The following is a 21,931-nucleotide window of genomic DNA, read 5'->3' on the forward strand; positions in this document are numbered from 1 at the left end:
AACTAAATATGCATCAACCCTATGATCCAGCATGTCCTCAGCTAAGACAATTAAAACATATGCCCACAAAAAGACGAGTGCAGGAAATTTGAAGCAGCTTTATTCATTCACCTAAAAAGCAAAAACAGCCCAGGTGCTCATTGGTGAGAAACTGGAGAAACCAGCTGTGGCAGAGTTGTGCAGTAGAAGATTGCTCATCACCGTGAAGATACAGACTTTCGACACAGCAGCATGGATGGACCTCAGAAGCACTACGCTGAGCAAGAGAAGCCTCTTAGAAGCCTAAGAGCACGTGTTGTACGAACCATCTTACGTGAAAGTCTAGAACATACAAAACTACCTTACAGTAGGAAAAATTAGAACTGTGGTTACATCGGGGAAGGGATGGGACCTGACTGGGAAGGAACCTTCTGGAAGTGGTGGTAATGTTCTATAACTTAGTAGGTATTTGGGTTACACGGCTTTATGCATTTATCAAAACTCAATGAACATACACTTAAGATCTGTGCATTTCATTATATGTAAGTTATGCAACAAAAGAAAAAATAGAACTCTAGTCAATGCATGCTGAAATACTTAGGTGAGGTGTATTGAAATCTGCAAGCCCGCTGAAATGAATCAAAAAATATAAGTTCATGGGTGATGAGATGCATGCAGAAGGCAGACACGCTAAAGTAAGCAAGCAAATGCTGAAGGGAAACTTAAACAGTGGATAGACAGCTGTTTGGTGCAAATGCTTTTAACTCTGCTGTGTGTTTGAAGTTTTCCACAATAAAATTTTGGGGAAAGACAAGTAAAAGTTCTGATATATTCAGATATTTGAAAATACACGCCTAACTAACTCATATGTCAAGGAAGAACACCTAATGGAGTCTTCAGAACACTTAGAACTGAGTGACAATGAAGAGCTGCACATCGAAACATGTGGAGACTCCACAAAAATAGTATTTAGCATGAATGTGTTGCTTAAATGCCAATACAGAGATACTAAAAACAAATGAGCTGTAATTTTAAGTGAGAAAAAGAACTACAATAAAACCAAGAAAAATGAAAGTTGTGGGAGGTAAGAGTAGAATTTAATGAAACAGAACATATAAAAGCCAGAATTTCATGTTTACAGAGACACAAAATAAATACCTAACAAGACTGATAAAAAGAAAAAAGATCCAAACCAATACCATCAAGAATTTAAAAGGAGACATGAGAATGAGTCCAACACGAGGATGCTACAAACAACTTTAAGCTGATAAATTTGAAAACTTACATCAAATGAATAAACATCTAGACAAATATAACTTATAAGTAAACAAAACTAATTCGAGAAAAAATAGTTACACACTGAATTAATTACCGAGTACTGAAATTGAGTAAGTTCTTTAAAGTTTTTCCTTCAAAATAATTAATAGTCCCACATTAAGGTGAAGTCATTCCAACCATATATAATTTCTTCCATAGAAAAAAGAGGCAAAATCTTCCCCATCTCATTCTAAGAGGACATTATTATTTTGAAATCAAAGGAAGAAAAAAAAGAACATGACAGGACAATTTCCAACATGAACATACATGCACAAATCCTTCATGCACAAGAGAATCCCAAATCATGTAATGTATTAAAAGGATTATAGTAGCTAGTAGCATGTAAAAACCACAGTGAGGTCAGTTTGGCACGACTTAACCTCATGCCTGGGTCCATTTAAAGGAACCAGGGCTCTGCAGAGAGGCCAACAGAAGTCCCGGGGCTGTGGGAATGAAGCCAGGAGACACACCAGTAAGTGCTGAGAAGTAAGGATTCTTCGAGAAGGTGGGGAGGACCCAGAGGAGATGTCTGAGGACCCGCACTGCCAGGTTGCCACAGAGGTGGGGAAGCTAAACAAAAAGGAAACCACAGCTCGTTGGAACAATCTGTGCCTGTAATGAGCCATTAGTCTGAGGACACTGAGGAGAAAATGGGTGAAATGAAGCAGGAAACAGTAAACGTGACACAAGGGAAATGCTGCTTCCGTTACTAGGTGGGCTCTGACCTCTGAGAGCTGTTGATGCAGCTCTCCCAGGCCAAGCACCCACGCCTGGTTTTGTTCTCTGTAGAAAGGGGGGGCTACATTCAGGGACCTGCGCAGCCAGGCATGCGCACGCGCACACACGCGCGCACACACACACACACACACACACACACCAGGAGCAGGCAACAGTGTTGAGGCCACAGGGTCCCAATGAGAGCATTCTCTTCCCTGTCAGGGAGAAAAAGGAACTGAGATACGGAAACAGGACTAAAGCAAACAGAAACCAAAACCTTTATTGCCAGCAAAAATGCGGCGTGGAGGAGGTGAGTCTGCTGAGGGTCCATCCTTGGCCACCAGCTGCCCTCCCTGGGAACTCCTGGTGTTCTGAGGCCTGGGGCTCGTGGGCACACGGACCTGGCCCAGGGAGGAGGTGGAGACAGAGCCCCGTGTGTGCGGGCCACACACAGATTTGTGTGTGTGTGTGTGTGTGTGTGTGTGGTCTGTGCACGAGTATGCATATGTGTACCTGCAAATATTCTCACGGCTTGGAGGTCTGGATCCCTTCACATGTACCCCATAAAAAGTGTCCATCCTTTCCCAGGTTGAGCCCCACCCTCATCACTGCCTTCACGTCCTCCCCTTTTCTGCTAGTGTACTGCCTTTCAGTCAGCTGTCTCAGGCTGGTACCGGGACCGCAGGGAGGAGTGTGCCTCAGTGGTTTTCAAGTATGTTTTTAGGAAGGAAACAATTGCTACCAACTGCACAGTGAGCATTTCTTTCTTCTGGATAAGTCTCTTTCTCACGCTCTCTACAAAGCACATCTCGTTCGTAAGAACAAAAATGTTGCCTGAAAATGGAAAAACATGATGGCCGTGGGAACAACGGACCCCTCACCCCGGATCACGTCTGTGGGGAGTGGGAAGCTCCAGCGCAGGGTCGGAGTGGAGCGCGGCGGCGCACAAGGGCAGTGCGAGGCGAGGGCACCGGGCTTGGACCCAGCGGGACCCCGCGGCAGCGGTGCCAGGAAGGGCTGAGGGTGCAGAGGGCCCACAGGGCCGGGCTGACGGGAAAGCGGGGGGGCACCTGGGGCAGGGTCTCCCGCCGCACGTCCCGGGGTTCGGGAGCCTCTGGGCACCACCGGGTGGGAACCGGCATCGTCCAGCGTTGCAGGGTTTACCGACCCTGTTCCCACCAGCGCGAGGCCGGACAGAGGCTCTAACTCTATTAAATCGGGCGACCTTTATTAACATATCTGCATTGAGGGCGGCGGGGTGGTGGGGGGTTGTTAGTGAAAGTTCCAAAGACGAATCTGTCCAAACCAGGAAAACCCAAGTCCTTCCCGGAAGCCCCACAAGGGACAGGTGCCGCTGGAGGAGCGGTCGGCTCACCGCCCGGTGCCCGCCGCCGCGGCCACGTCGTCATAGCTGGAGGCGAGGACGCCAGTGAGGGGGGCTCCTCTCCCAGCGCCGAGGGGCCACCTCCCTGTGCATCACCTGCCGGCCTGAAGGTGCGCGGGTCACCTGGTCATCAGGTCGCAGGGGTGTCTCCAATCCCAACCTGTCGGTGCAGATCTCCCCCTGGCCTACGGGGAACCCTGGGCAGGGCCCACCTGGGCTGCCAAGGGGGCTGCCCAGGACACCCTGGTCCAGAGAGGCTACTACTTTGTCAGAGAGACGCACCCCCGCAGGGGTTCGGGCCATGTGCCTTGGGGGAGAGGCGAGGAAGGCCCACCCAGGGTCCCCCTCGGCTGCGCTGCCGCCCAGGCGTCCTCCGGGCCCCACCCCAGCACACAGCCCGCCAGTGGGCAGCGTTGGGTGGATGCGACCAGCTCTGTGCCGGGGCCTCTCTGACCAGGCCCAGGAAGACCTGGCTGGGGCGCTTAACTCCCGGGCGGGGCTCCAGGTGTGCCATGCTCCCCTCCCCTTAGCCACCAGAGCAGAGTGTGCGGGTCCTAGGGATCAGGACAAGATTTACGGACTTGTAGGCACCTTCTGTCACCCTTCCCCAAGGTCTCGGAGGCTGGGTTGCCTGCCTGGGGGTCTCAGGGAACCCAGAACAGCAGGAAAGGGTGGAGCCAGCACATCATAGGGCGGTGAGAGGGATGCAGATATTAGTGGGTTTGGGAGCCCTGGGAACTGGCCCCACTGCCTCTCTGACCACCCCTCACAGTCCTCTTGCCCTCCTGGGAGCACCAGGCTCCTCCCTGCTCCTCCCTCTGCACACCAGGTGCCCGATGGGGCCCGCGCTAAATGCCACAGTAGGGCTGAGACCCATGCCATCACATCCCCACCCCTGAACTCTCAGCTCCAGGGCTGCCTCCTTGTCCTGATGTCAGAGTAGGAGTGGGGTTCAGGAGCCCCCACACTCACTGGTCAGTCCCCAGGCTTCAGGTTTGTACCACTCAGATCCATGCAGTCGTCAAGTATCTGCTCATAGATGACCTCAGAGGAGACTTCCCCATGTCCCTGGGATCTTGCAAAGGAGCACACTGAGAGAGACCCCTCCCTGGGAGGTCCTGGAGAAAGAAAACTCCAAACACAGTTGGGGAGGGAGGCCGGCCTGCCAGGGCCACCTTGTGACTAAGGTGGGTGTTGTCAGGTGGCAGGTCTTCAAATTCCATTCCATGCTCAATGCCCTCGCCCTTGGCAGCCCTGGAGCTGTGGACACCCTTCCCTGGGCGCCAGGGATTCAGAGTGTCCTCACTCTCCCTGGCACCTCTCACATCTGTCCCTGCCCCTTGAGGGTGCCACCTCTGCTTCCAAAAGGACAGACACTTGGAGGCGCTGGAGTCCAGCTGAGTCCCCGGGCCATCAGCTCTCTCCGCCTTTGAGTCTGCGAAGGCAGCTGGGAGCCCACACGAGGTGGGGCAGGATGGGGGCTGGGCTCAGGGAGAGGGAATCCAGGTCAGGTCGGGGGCGGGGCCTTGAGCAATCAACCCAGCACCTACTGCTTGCCTTGGGGAGCAGCCTAAACTCAGATGTAGCAGATGAAACTTCCTGCTCGGGGCTCAAAAGATTTGCAACAGGAATTTAGCTAAACTCCATCCTTCTGTCCATAAATGTAAAAGGGTTCCCAATATTGATGTTTATATTTTTACTAAACTGCTGAACAATTTGTGAGATCAGCAATTAAGAAACCACAACTTCCTTTCTAGGCACTGCCTACTCCTTGGTAAAACTCTGCAGGTGTTCACTGCAGCATTTGCGCTAAGTTGCAAACACTCACACTCAGAGAACCTCTTTCTAGGGTTGCTGGATAACTGCAAAGGATGGGGAACACTTGCATCACCAGCACCATATTGTAGTTACTGGTAGTCATGGTTAAAGGGCGCAGTAATGATACCTGACTGTTGATCACTTGCACCCTCAAATCTTGTCTGACTTCTCTGTGATGGCGCCATATGCTGAAGTCCCTGTGGGCACTCCAGGGTGAGGAAGCCGTGGGTCCCGAGGCTCCGACGTGGCTGGGCCGGGGTTCAACCCCACACCCTTAGTTGAATCTGCCTCTGGTTGAAGCCGGGGTGCTGTAATTATGCTAGTGCTACCAAATGAGGTCTGAGACACAGACCCCAACACCACAGCCACATGTCCCCTCCCAGGAGCACCTGAGACAGGGGTATACTGAGTGGCTGTGTCTGAGTGCACATTTCCAGCTGCAAACAGGGGCTTCACATTACCTCCACCCCCTCGGGCACCCCGGGCCATGCGTCAGGCAATGCTCTGTCTCTTTTCTGTAGTTCAGTCTGTATAATAAATACTGTTCCATAAATTATACTTAAATACTAACTCATCGTGTGAACAAGGATAAACATAACAGATGAAAACGTGAGAATTTCTATCACAAGAAGGCAAATATTCCAAATATAACAAGACTTCCTGAATCACCCCCCAGCTCCAATGCTGCTGCTAAGAGTCTCAAAAGCGAACGTTTTTAGGAGAGTAAACTGTCAAAGAGCACTGAGTGTAAATGAAACCCCAGGAGACTTGCCACGGAGAGTCGAAACACCCACTCAAGCTCCAGCTTAGTAAAACCTTCTCCACCTTATAATTTGGCTAAAATTTACATTTTTTTCTATGTAATGTTCTTTTCAATGAAGATGACTCATTGTATGTGTAACTACTAAGGAGTTAATATCTTTATATTTGAAGGCTTTTTACACAAATAAACTCATAAATAAGAAAATCTCTTTTGTCGGATCCTACAGGCTCGTAGTGGTTTAGAAACATGCCCAGCACCCCATCAAGCCTACCTCCGGCACAGGGGTTCCTAGCCCAGGCAGGTTTGCTGCCGGGGACATTTTGTGTCGTGACCACGGGCAGGAGGGTACTGTACTGGCATCTGGTGGGTGGGGGCCAGGGGCCCTGCTCAACACCCCACAGTGCCCAGGACACCCACAGAGAGTTACGCGGTCCAGACACTAGTGGTGAAGCTGAGTCTGCGGGCACGCGAACTCCTGGGCTGACTAAAGTAGCTCCACACCCTCCCTCCCCTCAGAGAGACCCTAAGGGCCCAGTGCCAGTGATGGCTGCAGCAGGCTGGCCAGACCCTGAGGGTAAACATTAAGGGGTAAGTGATAATCAGTGGCATCACTGGACAGACGCTGCAGAGGACAGACTCACAGGATAATTAAACCCCATCTTTCCCCGGATTCTGAGATGGGAAAGTGGGAGTTCAGAAACATCTAGATATGGGTGGGTCTGGTCATCTGCAAACTGATACCAGACCCACACATGGAAGAGGAGGCAGGGAAACATTTTCCAGGGAGGGTGTGGTCAGGGAGGTGTGGTCAGAGAGGTGTGGTCAGGGAGGGTGTGGTCAGGGAGGTGTGACCAGGGAGGTGTGGTCAGGGAGGGTGTGGTCAGGGAGGTGTGGTCAGGGTGGGTGTGGTCAGGGAGGGTGTGGTCAGGGAGGGTGTGACCAGGGAGGTGTGGTCAGGGAGGGTGTGGTCAGGGAGGTGTGGTCAGGGAGGGTGTGACCAGGGAGGGTGTGGTCATAAAAGAGTTCAGTGGGGTCATCAGAGCAGAACAGCTGTGAGTGTTGGAGAATCTGGCACAACATTTGAACTAGATGGAGCCCTGTCTGCAGAAGAAAGGAGGGGTGGCCATGAGCTGGTTCATCAGGGATCCCCACCCCACACCCTGGGAGAAGCGTGTGCACAAGAGGCCGTGGTGAGGACACCACTGAAAAATGTCAGAAACCACAGCAGACCAGGGGGAGGCAGAAAAGAGGCCAAAATCAGAACCTGGGCCACGAGGGCATATGAGGGAAGTTTCTGAGATGAATTAAGGATGAATGATTTAATAAATCTCTTTAAGAAACAAGGAAAACGAAAGCCCCCAGGCACACTGGGCTCTCTCCCACCCTCTGGTCTCGCTGGTGTCCCCCACGGCCAGCTGACAGTCAGCACGCCCTGGGCCAGAGGCTGCTGTGGTCTTCATTCCCAGCCTGAGCTTGGAGGAGGCCCAGACTGTGCGGAGCACCACCTGTGTAAGGAGAGAAGCGTGCACTGGGGACCCTCAGCAATTCCTCAGAGCTCCCAGGGCTTCCGGGCCCTGGCCTCCTGCTGCTCCGTGAGGCCAGAGGGTGAGACAGGGCTGGACAGTGTGGTAGGGGGTGCGTTCCTGCTCAGCCCCTGCAGCCGACCGCAGACAAGGCACTGGGGGACTCTGCGCAGCCATGAAAAGAAGCCAGATAAAACCCAGGGCCTCCCTAAGCTCCCAGTCTACCCGCGAGAAGGTTTCAGTCTAAGGAGCAACTCTGAGGGGCGACCGAGCACCCTAACACCAAGCCTGGGGCAGGAGTGAGGGTCACAGACACACACGAGAGGGGCTATCAGCAGCTTTAGATGTAGGGGCTGGCCGGAGCGGAGCCCCGGGAGCAGGAGCAGTACAGCAGGACAAGCGCCACGGACGCCAGGGCACAGAGATGCACACCCACGGAGCTCAGGGGGGGCCTGTCCTCTGCTTCCTCCTCCTCGGAGCCGGGCTCGGGCTCCCCTGCGTCATCATACTCCTCCTCCTGCGCTAGCACCCAGGACACGCCAGGCCCCTCGTCTTTCTCCCCGCCAGGAACAGCTCCAATGTCCTCATAAACACCTTCCGAGGGCAGAGTTCCCAACATTCCAGAACCTGCAGAGACCACACCAGAACCTTTTAGGAGAGACATTCCCCGTGGTTTGAGCCGGCCCACGGGGCCCCTGTGGGATGTCTCATGCGCGCCAGGACTCCCTGGACCCCGAGGTCCTCTGCCACAGTTCCCCACCAGGGGCCACAGGCCTCACCAGGCACACCAGGCCATGGGCAGGATTTGTGGGCACAGACAGAGAAGCAGGACCTGGGGGCTCTGAGGAATTGCTGAGGGTCCTTAATGCACGTTTCTCTCCTTGGAGCCCTGTTCTCCCACAGAGGGAACGCCGAACTGCAGGTCTCATCCAGCCCCTCCAGAGCCCAGAGAGGGCCCAGGCTCCCCTGTCACGAACTCATGGGTTCATGTCTTAGGAAGCTGCCAAGGCTGGGGATGGGGAGTGGTCCGAGGGGGACCCAGCACACAGGGAAGTGACCAGGACAGAGGACCTGCGATGAGCTAAGGTCTCAGAGTGCTGCCCCCACCAGCCTCCCCATCCGCAAGGCCCAGTGTTAACCTCGATCACCACGCGCACCTACCCCTACAGGCTCCTCTGCCCCGGAACCACTGTATCCCCAGGACGAGTGAGATGACAAGCAGGAGGGAGCTGAGGACCAGGCAGAAGGTCATGGGCAGCGTCTGGGCCTTGAAGGCAGGTAGAGGTTTCAGAGGAGGGCCTGTAGGGACAGTGAGAGGCCGGCTCTTCCCTGTGTGCCTGCATTGCCCACGGTATTATGACCTAGGGCCTGGACCACCTGAGCAGGAGGGGGCGGGGCGCCCAGAGGAGCCATGGGCGTGTGCTGCTCCTCCCCCAGGGGCGGCCTGAGGTCATGGGGCTGAAGCCAACAGGGTGTCCAGGAGAGAGGAGGACACAGGAGAGAGGGGCTGGGGGACAGCTCTTAGGGTCCTGTCTGTGCTCTGAACACAGAGCTGCAGGGGCTAAGAGGCTACGACATACTGGGGCCAACCTCGCGCACCCCCTCACCTCCTCACCCCCACGTCGGCAAGGGAAAGGCCCAGAGGAGTGGCCCGGCAGGGCCTGGGCTCATGGTCCCTCCCTCTGGCTCTCCACCCAGCCTGGCCCAGGGACACCCTCCGAGATGGACATCTCCAGCACCTGGTTCTGGTCTTCCTGACCTCTGCCCTCCTGCCTGGGGAGGGGCTGACTGAGGCATGGCCTCTGCAGGAGACACCAGGCACCCGCCCCAGGCAGGGCCCCTCTGGGTGGGGCTGCACAGGAGGGTGCGAGCTGCGGCTTGAGGAAGCACTCACCTACCTGATGCAGGGGGCAGGACCGTGGTCTCCCTGTCACCTGCAGGAGAATGGGCGGGGTCTGAGAGCCGCACGGGGCTGAAGGCAGCCCAGACCTTCCCCCGGCCCCTCAACCCGAGATGGAGGTCGTGGGGGCAGCCTGTGCCCCAGTGCCCGGCAGCCTCAGGCCTGGGTTCTGGAGCACCCAGGGTAGAGGGATACTCCAAAGGAACCCTCGCGGCACCCTGCCGCGCCCCCGGCCACCCTCCCGCACGGAAAGGGCAGAGGGCACCTCAGGCCCCGCCCACTCACCTGAGCAGCGCACGCCCGCGTCCTCCTTGTGCCCGCAGTCTCCGCGGCCCCACGGCTCGGCCGGGCAGCCCCGCAGGGACGCCTCGCTGCCCCGGCACCCCACCTCGTCCAGCCACACGGGCCCCGAGCCCGGCCCGAAGGCAGCCCCCACCAGGGCGTCCACGGCCCTGCCACAGCCCAGCTGGCGGCACACGACCTCGGCATCCGCCAGGTCCCAGGAGTCGTCGCACACGGTGCCCCAGGAGCCGGCGTGCCAGAGCTCCACGCGGCCGGAGCAGCGGTCCTCGCCCCCGAGCAGGCGCAGCGCGCCCTCCTCTGGAAAAGGAGGCTGTGGTCACCGCGGGGCAGAACCCGGATGGGCAGTGAACAGGAAGGCGGTGGGAGGGGTACCTGGGCAGCTGTGGGTGGATGAGCAGTTAAGGGTCTCCCGGGGATCCTGTGTCATTTTCTCTGACAATCCTGTTGGATTAAACAGCGGCCCTCCCAGTGTAAACGCCCTGAAAATCTTCAGAATGAAGCCTGTGGAGCCCAAGTGATTCCCAGGCTCCGAGCCATGGGCCAACAGCAGCCCCTGCAGAGGACTTATCAAGACATTTAAGCGCCTCCCAGCCCCTCAGAGACTGCCAGGGCCCACCTGCACAGGTGATCCAGACTTCCTCTCCAGGGACACAGGAGCGCGGGTGCCATGGAGCGGAGGGGCACTGCCATAGGGTGGAGTTTCGCAGCCTGCGGCACTGGATGTGGTCCACCCAGGAGATGCCCAAGCCAGTGTGGACGGGTCTGTTCTCCAGCCAGCCCTGCTCCCCACAGGCCAGCTGCTTGCAGATGATGGACAACGAGGTGTCCTTCAGGGCATTGCTACACACGGAGCCCCATGTCCCATTGTAGAACACGTCTAGCCACCCAGCACAGCGGCCAGTGCCACCTTTCAGCCTCAGGGCCACTAACTCTGGAAGACAAACACAGTCAGCCCAGGGAAATCTCTGAAGGAGGAGGCGGAGACGAGGGGGTCCCAGCACCAAGACCAATGCCAAGCAAGGGCATCGACCCAGTGAGCCCCTGGCATCCCCTTCATATCAACCCCACATCCCATCAGTTTCCACCCCAAAGATGGAAACTGTTGACCACAGATAACCAGATTTAATCCCCAGTTGTAACATCTTAGTCAGCAGGCATCAGCTGATTGTCCAGAAATCTATCCTTGGAAATTACTTGAAATACAGAATAATCCTTTGTACAAGATGATTGATTTAGCAGTGATCATAAAAAAATTTTAATTAAAAAAAAAAACAGGAATTAGCCCAGATCTCTGAGTTTGGAGATAGTATGGGGCCTGGTTGATCGGTGCTCAAGTACTGGCTCGTTCCCCTTGAGCAGTGCACGTCCAACAACAGTGTGATGCATTAGGTAGACTGCATAATATCACCGCATGACAAGGTCTTAGACAGCCCCTTAAAATTATGTTACAAAAGCCCGTAATACATCAAAAATGCCTATCTGAGGATGAATCCAGGAACGTGGATAAGAATTGCATCTGAAAGCATCATAATGAATTGAAATAAGCTTAGAAAAAACACCGGAAGGAAACACATCTGTAATTACAGAAGTGGCCACCAAGACCTCCTGTCTGTATCCGTGCTCTTTGAGTGAGTCTGTTTCCCAGCCCTGCATCTGGGCTGGCCTCGGGGCTCTGGCCAACCAAGTTAATGGGGTACGAGTCACCCATTCTTGTTCCATGCTGGGGCCTCAAGGGTGCCCTGCCTGCCTCTGCTCTCGCCTTTAAAACCTGCTGCCAGGCTGACTCGTAACAGAAACAGACGGTCCCCAGCAGCAGAGCCCTACTGGCCAGCCAGTGCCTGCAGCTGCCCGAAGAGGCCACAGCACAGAGAAGGAAGAACTTCAAGGAAACTGAAAACACAACGCACATTCGCACGTACATCCAAGAGCATGACGGCCAGCAGTGACAGAACAGCAAGTCAGTGATCTGGACAGCTCCCAGAAAAACTCCAGAACGCACGAGGAAAGAGCGAGCACTCCAGCCCAGATAAAAAGGACGAGGATGCTCCAAAACCAGGGGCCTGCTACTCACAAAGAAATACGAGATTGAAATCAAAGCAGTTATCTAAGACCGCCAACAAAGTCGAAGAAAACTTTTCTAAAGCAAAAACAGGAACCAAAATCAGTGAGAAAGGGCCACCCTGGGATGCCCAGCCCCACCCTGGAGGGCTGCCTGGAGATGCCTGGGGAGGCAGGACTTCCCAGGTGCCCCCAGCATACGGCAAAATTCGGTCATTAAGAATAATCACAGCCAGACAAGATCCACAGAGGAGTCTCAGATATATATGAGCTAAAAAACTTCATACTCTGCCTTAAAAATATCTGGAAAAAGTCATCCAGCACACTGAAACATGGATCAAAGTTAGGACTTCAAGACGGAAACCTCAAGCACAGACGTGAGATGAGCTCATGAGCAAGAGAGAAGGACCCCAGGCAGTGCTGCACCAGGACCAGGAGCAACAAGTAGCAGACCCAGCCCCTCCCCGGCCTCCTCCCCACCCCCAGCCCCACCCCGGCCTCCTCCCCACCCCCAGCCCCACCCCGGCCTCCTCCCCACCCCCAGCCCCAATGGGAAGAACGTGCTTAGTCCCGCAGCATCTCTGTAGCAAGAGGACACTGAAGCAGTGAGCTACGGAGTCCTCCAAACCAGGAAGAGCTGGGCGGGGAGACACTAGTGGAATCCGAGGAAAGCACGTGGGTATTATTTAATGTGCTAAAACAACACAACCATTTCAAACCAAACTACCCCAGGAGGGGACTCAGCTTAAGACACCCACCTGAGCAGACGACACTGGCATCCTCCTTGTGCCCGCAGTCGTGCAGGCCCCAGCCCCGCGACGGGCACTGCCACAGCGCAGACTCCTGGCCCTCGCAGCCCAGCTCATCCATCCAGATGCGCCCGGCCCCGGCCCCGAAGTGCGCCGCCCCCGGGGCGCTGAGCGCGTGGCCGCAGCCCAACTGCCGGCAGACCACTTGGGCGTCCCGCAGGTCCCAGCCGTCGTCACACACAGTGCCCCATGCGCCCCCGTGCAGCACCTCCACGCGCCCCGCACAGCGGCCTGGCCCCGAGGCCAGCCGCACCCGATGGCTCCCTGCCGAGAGACCCAGTCAGGGCAGCCGCGCCCCGGGCCAGAGGGAGGGAGGCGGCCGCCGGGCCCCTACTCACCGGAGCACACGACACCCGCGTCCCGCGACGTCCCCGCGGCCACCAGCGGGGACACGGACACGTTGCACTGGGCCAGGCGGGTCTCGGTGCCCAGACAGCGCGTGCTGCTCAGCCCCAGTGGGACAGCCCCGCGCCCAGGCGCCGGTGCCTCATAGGTTTGCTCGGCCCCTCCGCACCCTAGCTGCCCGCACACCACGCTGGCGCTGCGCAGATCCCATGCGTCGTCCAGGACACGGCCCCACACCCCGTCCAGGGACACCTCCACACGGCCATCACAGCGGCTCTGTCCGTTCCTCAGCCGCAGGGCGTGGGGGAGACCTGGGGAGGGACGCGGGGCACTGCAGGGGCCACCAGGGTGTCAGCGGGAAGGCCACTCGGCCTGGAAGGGGAGAGGACCCCACCTCCCAGCAGAGCCCGGTCCACTCCCAGCCTCCATCTGTCCCGCGACCTCGCTGACCCACCTGAGCAGACGGTGGCGGCCGCATTGCCAGGGGCGCAGGCGGGGGCCCCCAGGGTGCTCACAGGGCAGTCCCACAAGTAGGGCTCTGTCCCCACACAGTGAAATGCGTCAGGCCAGATGGCTGAGCCCCCATCCCCAAAATGGCCTCCTGGGGGTATGGCCACTGTGTTGCCACAGTTGAGCTGGTGGCAGAGGACTGTGGCATCTTCTAAGTCCCAGTGGGCGGCACAGAGGGGCGCCCAGGCCCCCTGAACCTGGAGCTCCACTCGGCCCTCGCAGCTGCTGCTGCCGTTCACCAGCCGGAACTCTGTGCGGGGGGTGGGGTGGGGCAGGGGGGGCGGGGATCAGTGTCCTTCCACCCACAGGCCAAGCAGGTGGCAATTTCTTTCCTTCACACCCAGTGTGGGGGCACCAGAGCCCTTGTTCCCACCAGCTCCCCACCCAACTCAGCCTCAGCACCCGACTCACATCTCTGCAGAAGAGCCCGGGCTCTGTGGTGCGGCCATAGGGGTCACATCCCTCTGTGACCAGAAGTCTTGCCTCCCTCTCCTCCCTCCCCTCAACCCACAGAAGCAGCATTTCCTTCAACAGGACCATGCACACCCTCCTGGCCTCACCTGAGCACCTGAGCCCCGCATCCTGGCCATGCCCGCACTGGTTCCCGGGCCCCCGAGGGCAGTGGAACAGCAGAGACTCGTGGCCCTCACAGTGGAAGGCCTCCGTCCACACGGGCCCCGAGCCCCGGCCGAAGTGGGCGTCCCCAGGTGTGGACACGGCCACACCACACTGCAGCTCCCGGCACACCACGTGGGCAGTGGCTAGGTCCAGGTCAGCGTCACAGACAGTGCCCCAGGTCAGGCCACGCCTCACCTCCAGGCGCCCAGAGCAGGGGTGCTCGCCACCCACCAGCCGCACTTCTGTGTGTCCTGGAGGAAGAGACAAACTCAGCTGGGACAGGTGCTCTCAGATGACCAGCTCAGCCTGGGCCCCACCATCCTTGGTCCCGGGAGGCTCCAGCACAGCCCTGGTCACTTCCGCAAGGTCAGAGGTCAGGGACACCTCCTGCAGGTGCTCACATGTGGCACACAACCTCTGCCTGCCAGGGGCGGTGGCATCCAGGCCCCCCACAGTCTCAGTGGCAAGGTCAAAGCACCCTTCCTGCCGCAGACCACTACACCCTTGGGCACACCAAGAGAGTGGACAGTTTGCCTCATTTCACCTTCCGTAAACCTCAGAGCACAGCTCTCAGAGGGCCAGCTCACTCTCACAGACCAGAGACAGGGCAGGAGGGGTGACTCACTACCAACTCTGACTCGTGTTGGACACGCAACAGTTGCAGCTAGAACAGCACAGGTGCTGCAGACAGCCAGTACCCGCAACCTGCACGGGGGTTCTGAGCAGACACCCCTGCCGGGATGCAGAACCACGGCTCTGCGCCACTCTGTTCCTGCACTCACTTTCCCCAGCCAGCTCTTACTCCCTCTACAGTGGGGACAGCTGTGCAGGTGTCCAGGGGAGAACCAGCTCCTCCCACATCTGCACCTCACGCCTCAGGCAGGACTGAGTTTGTGGGGACGCACCCTTCCTGCAGTCACTCCCCTGCTCCCTGCTGTCCCCCAGGGGGTCCCCCAGGAGCGTGAGGGGTCGGCCTCACCTGAGCAGACCACCTGGGCGTCTTGCTGGAAGTCACAGCCGCTGCGAAGGTTGTTGTTCAGTCTGCAGTTCCGGATGGTTGGCTCGGTGCCCTTGCAGGTCATGTACTTCCTGGCGCTGCCCCCACCCTGGCGGGGGGCCTGGAGCGCGGGGCCGCACTCTAGCTCCTGGCAGAACACCGTGGCCTCCTCCTTGTGCAGACCACAGAGGCGATCCACCGAGTTCATGTTCCTGATCTCAGGGAGTCCCGCACAGGGGCTTCGGCCCTGCACCAGCCGGACCGCCTGGAAAGTACCGTCTGCAAAGGACACGCAACACTGCACTTGGAGCCAGCGGCCTCAGTGCCCAGACATCCCCACCAGGCACCCCATCCTGGGCCCAGACCCACCCTGCACCTCCCTCTGGGGGATAAGCACTGGGCCAGCACAAAGGACCTGCTCAGAGGCCCTGCCTGGTTTAGTGTTCTGTGTTGCTCTCTGGGAAATCCTTCTCGTTGAGTTTTCAACACAGGCACCTGCATTCTCACTCTGCTCCGGGCCCCACAACCCATGCAGGGGGTCAGCTCAGAGATGGGACATAATGAGGGCCTCACAAGCTCTCAGCACATAAAGCGTCCAGATATTGCTGTGGACCATCCAGACAGACCTCCAGGGAAAGCGTTTGCAGAAGCAGCAGTGATCCCAGGGACAAGGCGTCGAGGCCCCCACACATCCCAGCACTGCCCTTCTGCCTGCATAGTCATGTGCTCTCAGTCCCTCCCAGGGACAGCGTGGCCCAGGCCGCAGGCCTTCGTGCGGTTCATCCACAGCTGTGTCCCCAGGACCCAGAGCAGTGCCTGGTCAGTAAGCGCTTGTTGAACGAAAAACAAACAGCTCCTAACACAGGAGGAATGAGGAGAGATGCGAGGCCAGCCGGTCCTACGGGGGCCAGGGGCTCTGGAGGCCCCCACGAGGGAGCCCTGGACCCTCCCTCCTCCTCCCATGGCCTCCTACCCCATGACTTACTGGAGCACAGAGCGACCACCACCCACTCGTAAGGGCACTGGCTCTGCGTCCATGCCCCAAGGCTGCACCCCCAGAGGGAGGACTCGTCGCCCCTGCAGGACACGTTGTGGAGCCAGGGCTGCACCACCTCTCCAGGCAGCGGGACGTACTTGGGGGCGCCCACAGCATGGCCACAGCCCAGTTGCCTGCAGACCACGGATGCTTCCTTCAGTGTCCACTCCTGGTTGCACACATGTCCCCACTCCCCCTTATGTTGGACCAACACGACCCCATCGCATGGGCTGTGTCTGTACGCCAGCCGCAGGTCACTGGGTCCACCTGCAGATGGAACAGGCCAGATGGGGGTCAGCGACAGCAGCAAGGGGGCAGAGAAGACGCCTGCGTTTGACTGGGGCCACCTCCAAGGCTTCAGCACAGAGCCAGGTCCTCCCACCCACCGCAGAGCAGTCCAGAGAGGTGATGGATGGAGCAAGGGTCCTTGCACACCCTGTGCAGCCCACATCCTCATCCCCACAGCCCCCCTCAGCCTGCTAGAGCCCCCACATCATGGGTGACCCCACCCCTAGGCATAGAAGTGCCCTGTCCTCCTCTGCCTGGAGATGGGGGGCTCCTCCCACCATCCCATCCAAGCCTCCAGCCAAAGGTCATTTCCCAGCTTCCACCAGAGGCCCTGCAGCCCACCCCTCCACCCCCCATATACTCACTCACTCCTGCCTGACCTACCTGGCCACCCACCACCCGTCCAGCTCACTCTCCTCGAGGCTGCCTCCTAGGGCTCTGAGTGTCTCAGCCACCCCCTGACCTTTCCATTTCACTGGGACCAGGGACCCATCCCCTAACCACACCCTCTCTAGGCCTCTGCACCCTGGTCTTTCCCGCACAGCCCTGGGGAAGCCCCACTTCATCACAGCCTCTTGACCCTCTATCCTCACTTCCCCTCCTGGGCTGGTGCTGGGGACATGCATGTGGGTGCGGCCAGGACGTCCTGGCCTGGGCCACCCCAGACCAGCTCCAGGGCCTGTCCTGGATTCATGTTGGGGAAAGATACCCCCACCCAGGGCAGAGGAAGGCACGTTGCTCCCACCTCCCACCCAGGGTCTTCATCTATCACTGCCACCCACTCAGTCCCCACCTATTCTTTTTCAGGCATCAGTGTGCAGGGTCATTTTCTGTCATTTTCACACAAAACAGAACCCTTCGGCCAGAACTGCATCCCATCCCTGTCCCGAGGGGTGCCTGTGTCCAGCTCCTGGTCACCTCCTGGCTGGACCCCAGGATCAGCTTCCAGGGCACTGCACACTGCTACCCTTGCCCACCCTCAGCCCTGACACACACTCACACGTGTACGCACACAATTGCTCACACTTGACGTTCACACTCATACACTCATCATAGTCCCATGTCACCACATGCCGTCCCCCAGGGACTCGCTCTCATCTCCAGCTTCTCCATGTTATTCTGGCAGGACTACCTCCTTACAGCTCCCTGTCCATGACTTAGCCTCTTGGCTTCTGTAACAGCAGCCCCCCACCCCCCACCCTGGTGTGGCATCTCTCTGAGACTATGGCTCTCCTCCATGGCCCAGCACCAAGCTCCATGCTCACCTGGTGGCCCAGTGTGGCCAGCTTTCCCATTCCCCTACCCACCCCCCTACCCTGCCCCAGGGGAAGGAGATGGGGCCGTCCCCCTGCAGAACCCACCAGCACCCCTGTTGATTTGGGTAGCTGGCCATGTTCCCCCACTTTATCTGGGCTCTGACCCAGCCCTGCACTTGACTCCAAGCAGTAGGGCTGGGGGCTCTGGCCTCACCCTGGGACTGAACCTGCTCAGTCAGTGTTGGGACAAGCATCTCCAGGGGCTGCACTTTGGAGCCCACGTGCCCTCCTGCTCTAGGACATCCCACCCTCTTTGGCTGAGTAAGACCCAAGCAGACAGCTGGTCACAGCAGGGATCCCCGCAGCTCAGCATCTACAGAGCCTCCAGAAGTTTCTGTGGGTGAGAGAAGAAGGACCTTACCAGTGGGCACTGCCATGACACTGAGGAGAAGCGCGCTGAGTCCCACAGCCCGGAGAGCTGCCCGCATGGTCCCGCGGCCCCAGGGCCCTGGCCAGCACCTGCTGCTCAGCTGGGCAAAGGCAGGGATCACCGTTCAGAGCCAAACACACAGAAGTGGAGCCACCAGTGGCCTCCTGGGACCAGTGGAACAGCGAGGGCCTTTCCAGATCAAGTCAGTGGCTCTGTCTCTCCACCTGTGAGCAGAGCAGGCAGTGGCCTCAGCCTGAGCATTGCCAGGCATGAGCAAGGGGCCCAGGCTGTGGGTTTCCTCTCAGGCTGATAACTGCTGACAGGGTAGCTTCACTCAGACCTCACAGTCAGGCAGGTGGTCTGGTCTGCCCACAGCCACAGCAGCAGCCAAGCCCTGTCCTCCAGCCAGGCAAGTGGCTTTGACTCCCACTGTGGATGGTGACACAGTAACACTGGGCATTGGGAGCCAGCATTGGGGGAACCAAGTGTCATTGAGGTCACCAGAGCCCTTGCTCCCACCAAGCTCCCCACCCAAAGCACAGAAGAACAAGACAGGCCTGGACAGCTTTGCAAGGGCTCTGAGATCTAAATTATCATTGGAACAAAAGCCACAAAAGACCAGAACCTACACCCTGAACCTAAACAGGGTGAGCACCTGCTGAAATAGAAGATTTAAAAAGAATCAAGAGTGTCTTGACATCACAACCAGTATGTCCAGGACACAACCGAAAATCACTCACCATGTGAAGAACCAGGGAAACCACTCTTTGATGGTAAAAGACAGTTAGCCAATACCAATACCAAGAATTGGATGTCAAAATTGTCTGAAAAGGATTTTAAAACAGTCTTCATAAAAATGCTTCCACAATAAATTGCAAATTCTTTTTAAACAAATGGAAAAAAAAAATCTCAGCAAAGAAATAAAAGAATACAAAAATGAACCAATGGTGAAGATGTGGAGAAATTGGAACACTCGTACTTTCCTGGGAAGATTGGAAAATAGTGCAACCACTTCGGAAAACAGCCTGGCAGGTCTTCAAAATGTTAAACATAGAGGTACCCTATGGCCCAGCAATTCTGTACATCAGAGAGAAACAAAAAATTATGTCCAAGATAAGCAACAAAGATATACTACACAGCACAGGGAATTATAGCCTTATCTTATAATAATTTCTGAGGAGTATAATCTGCAAAAATACTGAATCACTATGCTGTACACCTGAAACTAATACACTGTAAATCAACTATATTTCAATTTGTAAAAATTACGTCCACATTAAAACCTGTATATAAATGTTCATAGTAGCATTATTCATAATAGAAAAAGTAGAAACAACCTAAATGTATGTAAATAGATGAATGGATAAACAAAATGCGATACATTCATACCATGAAATATCATTCAGCCATTAAAAGTCATAAAGTACTGACAAATACTTCAGTGGGATTAACCTGGAAAACAATATGCTGAGTGAAAGAAGTCAGACACAGAAGACCACATATATGACTCCAATTATGTGAAATGTTCAGAATAAGCAAATCCATAGAATAGAAAGTGGATTGGTGGTTGCCAGGGACTAGAAAGAGGAAATGGGAAATGACTGCTGGTGGGGACACACAGACTGAAAAGTGAGAGGAAAGAAACAGATATTTCATGAAAATGGAAATGACAAGAAACAGGGGTGGCAGTACTCACATTAGACAAAGTAGACTTTAAACCAAAGGCTACCCAAAAGACAAAGAAGGGCAATATATAAAGATCAAAGGATCAGTACAAGAGAGGCCATCACACTAGTTAACATACATGCACCCAATGCAGGAGCACCTAAATACATAAAGCAAATAGCAACAGACATAAAGGGAGAAACTGATAATGATACAATAATAGTAGAGGACTTTAACACTCCACTTACAACAATACAGATCATAAAGACAGAAAATCAATAAGACAGCAATGGTCTTAAATGACAAACTAGACCAGTTGGATTTAATAGATATCTATAAGTCATTACATCCAAAAATAGTGGAATACACATTCAAGTGCACATGGAACATTCTCAAGATAGATCACATGCTAGGTCACAAAATAATCTCAACAAATTTAAGAGGATAGAAGTTTTATCAAGCATTTTTCTGACCACAACAGTATAAAACTAGAAGTCAACTACAGAAAGAACATGAAAAAAAAAACCATGGAGACTAAACAACATGCTATTAAAAAACCAATGGGTCAATGAAGAAATCAAAGAAGAAATCAGAAAATACCTTTAGACAAGTGAAAATGGAAACACAACATTCCAAAATATATGGGATGCAGCAAAGCAGTTCCAAGAGAGGAGGTTATAGCAATACAGGCCTTCCTCAAGACACGAAAATACTCTCAGATAAGTAACCTAACTTACAGCCTAAAAGAGTTAGCAAAAGAAGAAAAGATAAACCCCAAAGTTAGCAAAAGAAGGAAAATAATAAAGATGAGAGAAGAAATAAATAAAATAGATACCAAAAAATAGAAAAGATCAATGAAAACAAGAACTGGTTGTTTGAAAAGATTTTTTTTAAATAGATAAACCTTTAGCCAGGCTCACCAAGATGAAAAGAGAGAGGACTCAAGTAAACAAATAAGAAATTAAAGAGGAGAAATAACAACCAATACCACAGAGATACAAAAAATCATAAGAGAATACTACAGTTATATGGCAACAAATCGGACAACCTAGAAGAAACAGACAGATTTCTAGACACATACAACCTGCCAAGACTGAATCAAGAAGAAACAATTTGAACAGACTGGTCACCAATAGTGAAATTAAATTTGTGATTTAAAATCTCTGAAAAAATAAAAGTCCAAGACCAGATGGCTTCAAAGGGGAATTCTAGCAAACATATAAAAAAATAACTAATACCTATACTTCTCAAACTATTCTAAAAAACTTAAGAGACTGGGACATTCCCAAATTCATTCTACAAGGCCACCATTACCCTGATACCAAAACTAGACAAAGATACTACAAAGAAAATTAAGTTACAGGCCAATATCTCTGATGAATACAGGTGCAAAAAGTCCTCAATAAAATATTAGCAAACTGAATCTAATAATATATTTTTAAAAAGATTATACACCACAGTAAAGTTGGGTTTATCCCAGGGTTACAAGGATGGTTCAGCATTTGCAAATCAATGTGATACACCACACAACAAAAGGGAGGACAAAAGTCACATGATCATCTCAATAGACACAGAAAAAGCATTTGACAAAATTCAATGTTCATTCATGATAAAAAAAAAAAAAACTCTCATCAAAGTGGGTAGAAGGAACATGCCTTAACATAATAAAGGCCATTTATAATAAACCCACAGCCAACATCATACTCAAAAATTAAAAGCTGAAAACCTTTCCTCTAAATTCAGAAAAGAGACAAGCATGCCCACGATTGCCACTTCTATTTAACATAGTATTGGAAGTCCTAGCCACAGCAGTCAGACAAGAAAAAGAAATAAAAGGAATCTAATTTGGAGGGAAGGGATAGAACTGTCACTATTTGCAGATAGCATGATACATTCTATAGAAAACACTAAATACTCCACCCAAAAACTATTAGAAGTAATAAATGAATTCAGCAAAGTTGCCAGATATGAGATTAACATACAGAAAACTGCTGCATTTCTACACACTAATAATTAAATTATCAGAAAAAGAAAGTTTACAAATCCCATTTAAAATCTCATCAAAAAGAACAAAATACTCAGTAATAAACTTAACCAAAGAGGTGAAAGACCTATACTCTGAAAACTATAAAACATTGATAAATGAAATTGAAGATGGTATAAAGAAATAAAAAGATACCCCATGCTCTTGTATTGGAAGAATTCCTATTGTTAA

The 21,931-nt window shown here is 54.1% G+C and overlaps 1 protein-coding gene across 4 annotated transcripts; it reads right to left on the bottom strand.

Moving 5' to 3' along the window:
- Nucleotides 1-644: 644 nt before the first annotated feature.
- Nucleotides 645-21,931, bottom strand: SCART1 (scavenger receptor family member expressed on T cells 1). Of its 4 annotated transcripts, XM_074373305.1 has the most exons (14): nt 18,043-21,931; nt 16,027-16,344; nt 15,024-15,320; nt 13,987-14,295; nt 13,371-13,676; nt 12,910-13,227; nt 12,521-12,835; nt 10,321-10,635; nt 10,077-10,145; nt 9,687-10,001; nt 9,400-9,435; nt 8,663-8,800; nt 7,934-8,128; nt 7,283-7,483 (listed from the first exon to the last, which is right to left on the bottom strand). In XM_074373305.1, the coding sequence occupies exons 1-14, from the start codon at nt 18,107-18,109 to the stop codon at nt 7,401-7,403; spliced, it is 3,081 nt and encodes a 1,026-aa protein (XP_074229406.1). In that variant the 5' UTR covers nt 18,110-21,931; the 3' UTR covers nt 7,283-7,400. The 4 variants fall into 4 exon arrangements, with proteins under 4 accessions (XP_074229407.1, XP_074229406.1, XP_074229405.1 ...); XM_074373306.1 differs by lacking the exons at nt 7,283-7,483; nt 18,043-21,931 and adding an exon at nt 645-1,866 and having other exon boundaries at nt 16,176-16,330; XM_074373304.1 differs by lacking the exon at nt 7,283-7,483 and having other exon boundaries at nt 7,500-8,128.

Source organism: Camelus bactrianus, chromosome 11, assembly GCF_048773025.1.
Source record: "Camelus bactrianus isolate YW-2024 breed Bactrian camel chromosome 11, ASM4877302v1, whole genome shotgun sequence".
NCBI lineage: Eukaryota > Metazoa > Chordata > Mammalia > Artiodactyla > Camelidae > Camelus > Camelus bactrianus.

Coding starts and splice junctions, on each gene's coding strand:
- SCART1 (XM_074373304.1), bottom strand. CDS start 18,109: ATGCGGGCAGCTCTCCGGGCTGTGGGACTCAGCGCGCTTCTCCTCAGT. Junction 16,345..18,042: donor TGTCATGGCAGTGCCCACTG/GTAAGGTCCTTC, acceptor TTCCATCTGCAG/GTGGACCCAGTGACCTGCGG. Junction 14,296..15,023: donor CGCCCAGGTGGTCTGCTCAG/GTGAGGCCGACC, acceptor CTCTTCCTCCAG/GACACACAGAAGTGCGGCTG.